Source organism: Simochromis diagramma, unplaced genomic scaffold (assembly GCF_900408965.1).
Source record: "Simochromis diagramma unplaced genomic scaffold, fSimDia1.1 OVJJ01000590.1, whole genome shotgun sequence".
NCBI lineage: Eukaryota > Metazoa > Chordata > Actinopteri > Cichliformes > Cichlidae > Simochromis > Simochromis diagramma.
This window is the reverse complement of record NW_024387057.1, coordinates 2,029,923-2,041,221: the sequence shown is the minus strand read 5'-3', so window position 1 is coordinate 2,041,221 and position 11,299 is coordinate 2,029,923. Positions and strand designations below refer to the sequence as shown.

Genomic DNA, 11,299 nt, shown 5'->3' with positions numbered 1-11,299 from the left:
CAGCTTCTTTCCTTCGTTGTCACTTTCAAAACAAAGAATCCTCATGTCATTGTCGGAGTCGAACACCCTCTGAAGGGCCGTGGCGGTGTCTCCCTCTTCATCATGCAGCAGTCCAGCCCTTCGAATCCGTTGGTGATCGTGGATGTTTGCACACTTTCCACGCTGTCAGTTCACCGGTAGAGTTGAGCACAACTTGCTTTTCGCAAGTTTATCGCCGCTCGTCATCCACGACTCCCGCTGAACGCGTAGCGCTACTTTGAAGTTTGTTTTTCGCGCTACTTGTACGGCACTATGTTGCCTGGCGGGATGGACATGACCATACCACTCTTGAACCCCGATCCTTCGCCAGGCAACGTAGTGCCGTACAACAGCGGAACAAACAAAAACATAGTCTTACGATTGACAAATCATGGACAATCCATAGAAAAGCCGCACCTGACTAAAAGCCGCAGGGTTCCAAGTTGTGCAAAAGTAGCGGCTTATAGCCCGACAATTACGGTATATTTGTATGTTAGAGGAGAAGAACCGTCACTGACTGCTGTGGTCAAGTGTTTTGAGGTTGGTGAAACGAAGGAAGCACAGAGAGGTGATAGAAGGATGAGCTGAAATATAAACTCTGGTCTTATGTACATTAAGTGCAGCTTCTCTTTGTTCTGCATTTATTGCAAAGTCGAACACTTTGAGATTAGATGCAGATCAGCGTGCTGACGTGAGGATGGGCACTCTTTGCTCTGTTGCTGGGGTTATCTGTGAGTACAATCACACCTTTACTGTTTGAATGGCAGTGATGAAGGAAAATGTTTCTCACTTAACCTGTTACCTGACAGCTTCAACACTAGTGGTGGGCTGATAGATCCAAATATCGATTTTACGCTAACCGTAGGATGTTTTCACGAAGTAGGACCTTCTTGTCAGAACACTGGGACGGGAGCAGTTTACCTGCGGCCCCAGCCACTTCGCTCGAGAAGTGGGGATGGGTGCGGCGGCAGGCTGCATACTGACTAGTTCCAACCCACCCTGGCGGCGGCACGGGCGCCGCGCAGTCGAGGGTTGTGGGCAGGGGCAGTGATGTCGAGCAGGACCGGATCAGAGCCACCAATTCTTCATCCTCTGCAGTTGGCGCTCAGTCTGGTCCTGCAGCATGGCCACCAGCTTGGCCACCATTTGCGCCAGCTCCTCCCTCTGCTGGCCCAGTCCTCGGTTCAACCGCACACTCTTCCTGGTTTCAGACCCACTGTAAACCACCATGGCTGACCCGATGACATTTTAATGTTCGCAGCATCATTTATTCTTACAATAATCAACCGGCTGCTGTACCTTCAATGACTGCAGCTCTCCCGCTGCCAGCGGTACACATCACCACCACCAACAACAACACAAGCAGAGCACAGGTTTTAAGCCGGTGAGGCGTGATTGTAGATGTCGGGCAGTGAGTTCATCTCACCTGCAGCAGCATCGCAGACCACGCCCCGCCCGCAATAATAAAGCATTTTCTATTTAGTTATAACGTTGTCCTATTTGTTCCGGGTTTTAACTATTTAATAAAAAGGAACACACAAAAAGCACTTAAGGTCATGAAAATTTAGAGTGATTGAGACTGAGATGTGGTATCAGCATACTGGCCGTATTTACTTGTTTGGTCGATACCAAAATATGCAGTATCGCAACGACTATTCAACAAAGCATAACACAGTGACTGTTTAAACTAGATACACTGCTGCTGTTTGCATACATTACAGTCACCGTTCATAATTAATAGTTTTGGTTTTTATGTTTTTAAAGTTCTTTTATGTCTCCAGTCTGTTTGACAGCTAATAGTAACACAATACATTCGTGATAAGCAATAACTGTGCAATCGGAAGATTTACCTTTAAAAAGCCAAAGTTTATATATTTGTTGTGTATTTGTCGTTGTTATAATGTCTGATGATGTTTCATTCACTATTTTAGTGCTCAGTACAGTCAACCATGGAAACACTGAAGGTGGAGAAACTGTTTTTCTTCCATTTATTTATATTTAGCTTCTCCTCTGTTGCTCTAAATGACGTCCTCTTTGTTGTATTTTTTATCATAACCAACATTTCATTGAGATTTATTGGTTGAAATTTTATATAACCATGTTTTAGTGTGTGAGCACTCAAGCACACACACGATACGAACTGTGTATATTTACTGAAGAGCTGTGGCTTCATACATGTAGCTTTTCTTTTCATGTTTATCTATCTGAAAATATCGCAGTGTGTGAGTGCTAGATTATCTCACTGATTTTGCTGTTGGCATGTATCTGGATTTATAGTGGGATTTTTTTGGATAACATCTTGGAATTATAAAACACAAAAGGCAAAAGCAGGAGATCAGCTTGGGGCTTAAGAGGTTATCTCACAGAATTATGCTGTTGGCATATATGCAGGATTATACATCATCAGGCATAACATTATAAATATTCTCAGGTAAATCCAATAACACTGAATATTCTTTATCATTGCACCTGTTAGTGAGTGGGATATATTGGAGAAAAGTGAACCTTTTATTCTCAAAGTTGGTTTGTGAAGTCCAAAACTGTGATGGCTAGATGCTGGGTCATAGCAGCTCTCTAAAATTACAGCTCTTGTGGGGTGTTCTCAATATGCGTGGTCAGTGTCGATCAAAATTGGTCTGCAGAGGAACAGTGGTGAAGCAGTGCAGGGTCATGGACCGCCAGGCTCACTGATGCACATTGGGTGAAGGCTGGCCTGGCTGGTCTAATCCAACAGACAGTTTCTGTAGCTCAAGTTATTGAAAAAGTCTCATGCTGGTTCTGATAGAAATGTGTCAGAAAACACAGAGCATCACAGTTTGTTGAGATGGGACTGCTTAGCTGCGATCGGTCAGGGTTCCTGCTGACCTTGCTCACTACAGAAACCACCACCAACGCTCCTGTGGCATCAGAACTGGAGCACAGAGTAATGAATGAAAGTGGTTCAGTTTGATAAATCCATTTTCTTTTCATTATGTGGATAGCCAGGTGCTTGTGCGTTGTTGATTACCTGGGAAACACCAAGGAACGATCCACTTGGACAGAAAGCAAGCCAGCAGAGGCAGTGTGATGCTTTTGGGCATTTTTCCTGTGGAGACCTTCGATTCTGCCATCCATGGACGTGAATGTTACTTTTACTACCTACCTGATCAAACCTGATGGGTGTGGCCTCTTTCGCAGCACAATCTTCCTGCCACAAAGCAAAATGATCTAGGAACGGTCTGAGGAGCACAACAATGAGTTTGAGGTGTTGACTTGGCCTCCAAATTCCTCAGATGTCATTCCAATCGAACACCTGTGGGATGTGCTGGACAACAAGTCTGATCCATGTACACCCCACCTCACAACTTACTGGACCTGATCTGTGAAGTCTAGTACTCTGCTGACTTTCTATACCACAGCAGCAGGTGAATCAGACAGAGTATTCATGACCTCTAGTGGGGGCATTTGTAACTGCAGACGATGTACAAAAGGGACAAATTCACTCATAAAAGAAAATGATCAAGTCATCATTCAGGAAAGTGGCAGGTTTTAACATTTAATCTGGATTAAAACAGCTCAGAATCTCAAAAGTTTGTAGAAAATTAATTTTGAAAAAAAAAGTGAATGATGTGATCTCATCTTTCCTCCATAATGAAGAATCATTTTTAAACATTTGCAGTGTTTGTGACCTTTGTCTCTGAAAATTTTAGATTTTTCAGTGAAAATTTTACATTTAGAAACAAACACACAAAGCAGTCATACACTTATGATGCAAGAGAAGTAAAACTCAATACAGACACAAGAAACTGACTACCAAAATAAAACAGGAAATGAGAATTAAAAACTAAACAGTTAAACACCCACAACAATGAAGTTAACAAAGGGAAACTGACACATGAGCAGGAAACACTGAGGTAACAAAATACAAAACTACAACTAAAACTATATGCAATCCATCTGCAGGAATCAAGTATTTTCAAAAAAATGTTAAGTACTTGTGTCAAAACAGTTGAGCTCTGTGCACTAATAAATCTGAGAATAATATTTGAGGTTTTTTTTAAAGATTGATGCAGAACAAACAACATGCAGTCACATATTTATCATAATGTCACCCATAAATGTTTATCATTTTTCTGTTAGTTTTAATTTTTTCTTTGTGTGTCCTAAATTGTTCTAAATTTTGTTTCCAACAGATCGTGGTGAATCTTTCTTACTAACTGCCCTCAGTATTCACTGATGAGACAATCCTCTCCAAGATATGAGATACAAGGAGGTGCCGGCAAGGGGTTTGAAATACACAACGGGCACCACAACACAAACACCTTCAACACTGGTGATACGTCATCTGACTCCATCCTCTCATCCCTATCATCCTCTTCTGTCCCACCAAACCCTCGTTTTGTGCTTCTTCACTACATCCATGAATCTTTCTGTGGTCCTTTGCTCCTGCCTACCAGCTCCATCTTAACCATCCTTTGTTAGTTATCGTCCTCTCCTCTCTGCACATTGTCCCAAACCATCAGCTTTGTCTCTCTGACTTTGTTTCCAAACAGCTCAACCTGAGCGTCCCTCTGATGTACTCATTTCTATATCCTGTCCATGCTGCTTCCCCCAATGAAAATCTTCAGCTCCACCTCCTGTCTTTTTGGTAAGTTGCCATCTGTCTGCAAACCATACAAGTGTACCTCTCTTCTCAACTTCGCTTTCAGCAGTCTCCCATGTTATTCCCTGTCCTTTGTTTTTTTCTGTCACACATATGTCATCTGCGTCTTCCTTTCACTCTTCATCCCTAAATGCCCCTCAGTGTGGAAAACTATTTACGCTCTAAGCAAATGAACAGTCTTAATGTCGTTCTGTGCTACACCTAGCATGCTAACATTTCAATCACACACACAAGGTTGTGACTTGACTTGGACTTTTACACCAATGACCTGGGACTTGAATTGGACTTGAACCGGTTTACTTGAAAAGACTGATATTTCACCCCAAATATAAAATTTAACATGCATATTATATAGAGATTGAAAATGTGACGTCATTCAGGGGTAAAACCGCAAAGGATTCTGGGAACTCGTGGCAAGCGGTACTAGCGCACGCAGGCTTTCAATTGAAATCACAGCGATAAAAAGAAACACAAACATGTCAAGAAGCTGTTGTATTATTAACTGCAATAGCTGGTCGCATGACAGCCACGGGAAGCCGACGGGTAAAGAGATCTGTTGTTATCGGATTACGTCGTTGAAGAGAAATTGTTCGAGCCATGTTTCCGAAGTAACAAAGAGCCGACGGATGCCTGGATTGCAGCCAGTCAAAGACCAAATATAACGTCCCAGAACACTCGGGCTCACAGGTTAGTCTGCTCCAAGCATTTACACAAAGGTCAGTCTGCTTGTTGTAGTTAATGCGTCATTTCATACATAATTGGTGATATAGGTTACAAGCAAGTCTGGCGCTGAACAGAATTGTCGCTCCTTTGTTTATTGTGCATAAATAGTTGAATTGTACTGACACAATATTGCGTTTCGCTTCTGTTATTATGGTACATTGACCAAAAACATATACTTTTATTCACAGGATAAAACAGGTTTTTTGTATCACTAATTGTCCAGTACGATTACAGCATACAGTATTATTGTCACTGCTACATTTCTGTGATGCTACCAGAAATTATTTCCACTGCTAAATTAATTACCGTTGAGCTTAAAGGTCCTATTAATAAACGGTTAACGAATGTGTATTTATGACGACGATTTGTGAGACTGGTAAACTTATGATACGTACGATGGTCTTTCGTTCTACACGGTGCATTTCAAGGTCCTGCACCCATCCGTCGGGTAAACTGTACCTGGGCTTGTTGCAGTGACCTGAAGTTACTATCGTGCCAAACTAGGTATCCCCGACAGAATTTGTTTCCCCTGCGTCGGGAGCACACGCTGGACTGTCCAAATCACGGACAAACAGTATCCCGCATTGTTGATTTTTAGTTTACAAACACTTCTTATAATGACTACTCCTGACATTTTTGAGATCTTAGCTCTTTATACAACGAAGTTATAGTGGGATACAAATGATATCAGGCTGGTCCTGCCACAATTTGTTCCCCCTGTGTAAATCACGGACAAACAGTATCCCACATTGCTGATTTTTCGTTCACAAACACTTCTTATTATGACGCATTTCTCCTGAACTTTGGAGGATTTAGCTCTTTATATAATAAAGTTACAGGGAGAATAAAAATAGTTATTAGCCAAAATGTTTATGGTTTATTAAAATAATCCCATCTGATACCCCGTTGAGCAATAAATATATAATTTTCTGTTGTAACCCTCAAACTGAATGGTAATGTAATGATACTAATTTTTCCAAAATGAAAACATCAGTACTTCCTGCGTGCTCCCAGCACAGGGGAAACAAATTCTGTCGGGGATACCTACTTTGGCACGACACCGGTCCTACAAGCGCATCCAAGAATAACATGCAGCTTATCTCAGAACTGTCGGTGAAAATTATTCTTGGAGCTAGGTTTAATTGAGCTGCATTTTAAAGAGGTGCAATTTCACAATTTGTGTATATTTCTAAGTTCACTATTTTGTCATGTGTTGAGAAAAAACACAGATTTAAAAATTACATGGTCTAATATTTACATTTAGCATAACTGCAACATGCTTTTTTTCGTTTTTTTTTTTTTTAAAGACTCGAAAGGACTTGAAATTCAAAATTTCAGACTTGTGACTTGACTCGGACTTTTACACCAGTGACTTGAGACTCGACTCTGACTTGCCTGACATTACTTGAGACTTGACTTGAGACTTGAGGATAAAGACTCGAGACTTACTTGAGACTTGCAAAACAATGACTTGGTCCCACCTCTGATAGTCACTGCTACCCCGACATCTGTAGTCTCCACTGTGGGACACTGAAACTCTGCTGATCCTGTATTCACTGGATGTTGGAGGGCTGTTTGTGTTGGGTGCTGTCCATTCATATTTCCACACCTTTCCTTCACCTCCCTGAATCTCACATCTGAGAGTGATTGTTTCACCAGTGAATATCTGAGACCAGCTGTGCTGCAGTTTCACAGCAGCCAAAACTGTTCAACAAACAAATAAACACAAATATTAAATTGAAAAAAAAAATCATAAATCAATTGTTACTTGAGTTTAATCATGATGTTTTGTTTTATTTCACAACAAAATTTCACCCTCACCTTGTTTCTGAATTGTAACTGCAGCACTGTCCTCTGTGGAGAAAACTGGATCTCCTCTCCCTCCTCTGCAGTAATAGATGCCTCCTTCTGAAATACTGATCGTGTGCTCTGATGTTCCAGCTCCTATTTTCTGACCTCCAGAAAACTGTGAATCACGTCTGAACCAGTCAAACTTCCAGCCAGCAGAGCCCTCCACAGAGCAGCTCAGTGTCACACTGCCCCCTGCTGGTATGACTGGACTTTGTTCTCTCAGTGTGGCTCTGGGTTTACTTGCTGTTGATGTTACAGGAAAGACAAACATCAGACTGTCAGTTACTTCAGGAAAAACTTTGTTACAATAAATAAAGATTTTAAAGAGAAAGTAAAAAATTCAAGAATCATTTTAGAAATATGTAATTTGTTGTTTTTTTTCAGTAAGTGCTTAATAGTAATGATCAAACTTTACACATTCACTCAGTCATTTAGCTTCTAGCACCAAACAGAAAACATTTACCTGCATGTGACACATTAGACTGTCTTCATGCACAACTACACTACAGATTCCCTCTGATTTATTCTTCATCTATTCAAAGACAAATGTTACAAATACAAAGTACTTTATCCATGTTTAATCCATGGTCAGCTTGTTTGTGTCCTCTCTACATTTCCCTTTAATAATAGTCTAAAGTCACACTACACTGAATGGTGTCTGTTATTGTTCAAGCACCGTGACCATCGCTGACATGGTTCCAACATCAAGTTCATGTAGTTTTCTATGATGTAATTTTGAATAATGTAAACACCTTATTTACAGAGGAAAACTGGACAATCAGAGAGGCTGACAGACTCCAATGAATTCTCCAATAAAATAAAACCACACAGGAGTCCTTTGAGTTTAATTCAGCTAAAGATGGAGTTTGTGTTCCTCATGAGACCAAACTTGCCAAAATGTGATCAACCTGTGGAGGGTCTTGTTTAACGCTGCCACTGCAGCTTGTCTAACATCTGATTGGTTACCATGTAGAGTAAGTCAGCACAGATCAATACTAGACAATCGACTGCGATGAACTGGTGGTACTGTGGACGTGAGGCAGCCAGGTATCCCAGAATGCATTTCAATTCACAAGCAGCAATTATAGTGTTATCGAGTATAAGTAAAGTTTTAAAATACCCTGTTTGTCTCTCACCAAGTGTACTTTTTTAATCCATGGTCAGTTTGTGCGATGACGACTGTTCTGAGCTCTCGATGCCACAAAGCACGACTCCAGTCACACAGTTTAACACCCACACTGAGTGAAACACTGGAAATAATTCCACTGAGGTGTATCTGCTGGGGTGATGTTTATTTCATTGATTTATTTAATGCTGATTAAATCAGTTTGACGCAGATTAAAGTTTCATTGTCACGGTTCTGGGTCCGTTGGACCCAGTATTTTGAGTTCATTATGTTTTGGTACTTTTGCATCATGGATTTTCCTTTTATGTTTCTTGGTACTTTTTGGGTGTTTCAGTTATCTTGGTGTTTTTCATATTATGATTTATGATCTGATACTGTTGTGATTATGATTATCATTTAGTAGCCTTTGGTCAGTGTCAAGTCTGTCTCTGTCTAGTCTGTGTCTTAGTAAAGTGTGTTTTGTTTCCTGTTTTACTTTGAAGGTTCTTGTTCCTGTCTGATGTTAGTATGTGCAGCTTTGTTCCCCCTGTCTCGTTAGCCCTGATCTCTCCCAGCTGTGTCTCCCTCCTGTTGCCGATTCCCCCGTTACTACCCTGTGTATATAAGCCCTGTGTGTTTTCCTGCCTGTTGCTGGTTCGTCTGTCTCACTCGGTGTCCTGCTCGTCTCACTCGGTGTCCTGCTCGTCTCACTCGGTGTCCTGCTCGTCTCACTCGGTGTCCTGCTCGTCTCACTCGGTGTCCTGCTCGTCTCACTCGGTGTCCTGCTCGTCTCTCTCGGTGTCCTGCTCGTCTCACTCGGTGTCCCTGCTCGTCTCACTCGGTGTCCTGCTCGTCTCACTCGGTGTCCTGCTCGTCTCACTCGGTGTCCTGCTCGTCTCTCTGCCTCTCATCCCTTTTTGTATCATCTCAGGTTTGTCATTTAGCTTTCCCAGTTCAGGTCTTTAGTTTTGTCTTCCCTCTTGCCTGTTTGCCTTCGCACTCCTGTATAAATAAACTCACCGGCATCTTATCCACTGCCTGCATCTTGGGTCCTCCTTCTAAATCCACACGGCTCGCCTCGGCAGCCGTGACATTCATAACTGCACAGTGTTACTGAAGTTTAATGTCTGACTGGAGCGCTTGTTGAACTGAAACGTTCACTTGCTTTTTCTATAATGTTTATATGTGTTACATGTTTTTAACCATTAATTTTGAATTAAAACTAACATTAAAAATATTTTATACAAGAAGAAAATAAATAATTTCGACCCTGAGAAGAAACGTCTGAACCAGCATGTTGATGCTGTTCATGGACACTGAAGACTGCAGCCTGTCCACAAATGGTCAAATGATCAGTTTTGTAATATAAACACAAACTGTCTGTTATCATGTTTGAAAGTTTACTAGAATAAAAAATAAATAAATTAACATCTGATTTGTGATTTTATTTAATAGGCAGACGACTGATTTTCCCAATTATAGGTTAGATTAACACAATAAGTAATTTGAAATAATCTGGATAAAGATCTTACATGATACAGTCAGTGTGATGATATCACTCCACTCTGAGAAGAAATAGTCCCTCCTGCCCCGGCAGCTGTATCCTCCACTGTCAGACTCAGTAGCTCTGATGATTCTGTATTCATTGGATGTTGGAGGTGTGTTTAACTCGGCTGCTCTCCATTCATACGTCCACTGAGCTCCTTCACCTCCCTGAATCTCACATCTGACAGTGACTGTCTCACCGCTGTATATCTGAGTCCCGGATGGCTGCAGGGTCACAGTGGGCTTACTGGGAACTGTTCACAGAAAAATATCCAGTTAGAAACAAATAGAAACATGAAGTCGTTTTGAAGCCTGGTTTTCTTTTTGCTGTTGTTCAGAGGAGAAAGATTTACTGCATCCTGGTGACACTTTGACTTTAACTGAAGTTGGATTTGAAAGTCAGTGTTTACATTTATTTACCGTGTGGTACACGTGTGTGGTGGCCCACTGGTGTATCTGACTCACACACCCTGTTCTCCACACACTCCACATTTATAAAGTGATCTACAAATCCTAACATTACAGCTAACAGCTGCATTTTCCCTTTGAAGAACCACTTACTGCTACAGAGACAGGGAGTGAAGGTGGACAGTATATCCTTGTTTTTATGGCAACAAATTTACCTTGAAAGTGGTACAACTGTGTATAATATGATTCACAAGCAGAACGTAAGATTTACAGATGTGTGCAGTGATTTGTGTGCAACTTTTCAGGTCTCCAGTTCACACAAACTATTGTACAAATGTGTCGACACAAACCTGAGTAACTGCTGATCATTGAGGCACAAATTTTTGTTTTTTCAGATTTCTTTCTTTAAAATTCATCGTCCATAATTCAGAGATGATAATAAATATACTTAATACAATACAAGATGTCTTAATAAGAAGAAGAGCTTTTTTACCTTTTAAGAACTTTTTAACAAAAACTTTAAAGAGGAGAAAAACAGCACAGGCCTGTGCAGGCCTACTTTAAATAAAGCATCACTCTGCAGGTCTGTTTGAGTTCAGAATAAGTAAATAAAATGTAGCTGTGGTCCAATAATTGTAAAATAAGAAGAATAATCATGAAAACTATTTGTATATAATTATGTCTTCAGTCCGTTTCAATGAGCGATCATCTTCTGTTGTTTTCATGCAGCCACGGGCAGCCCTGAGTATAAAATACATCAGCTCAGGGTCGAAAACATAAAGATATTTATTGCACAATAACAGCAGATCTGATGATAATATAAAGCTCACGAAACCTTAAATGCGTGTGGATGAATCACCTGACACGCACAGATCACGTCTCGTGCCCACGTGGGATTTTGAGTCTAATTTATGTCCTGTTTTCATGTCCACTTAAAGTCAGTTTAGGATAAAGAAGCATTTAGAAAGAGAGGCCAAAAATATTTAATAAAACACAATTTAAAGACT

At 40.9% G+C, this 11,299-nt stretch overlaps 2 protein-coding genes across 2 annotated transcripts in view; both read right to left on the bottom strand.

Annotated features, from left to right (window-relative positions):
- Positions 1-11,299, bottom strand: part of LOC120741980 (Fc receptor-like protein 5) — a 127,176-nt gene that overhangs the window by 80,789 nt on the left and 35,088 nt on the right. The gene's annotated exons all lie outside the window — the stretch shown is intronic.
- Positions 1-11,299, bottom strand: part of LOC120741979 (basement membrane-specific heparan sulfate proteoglycan core protein-like) — a 58,554-nt gene that overhangs the window by 43,454 nt on the left and 3,801 nt on the right. Inside the window, exons 7-8 of the mRNA XM_040045117.1 lie at positions 7,205-7,477; positions 7,057-7,087 (exon numbers count right to left, since the gene is read on the bottom strand). Coding sequence (XP_039901051.1) covers positions 7,057-7,087; positions 7,205-7,477 — 304 coding nt within the window. The remainder of the gene's footprint in view (positions 1-7,056; positions 7,088-7,204; positions 7,478-11,299) is intronic.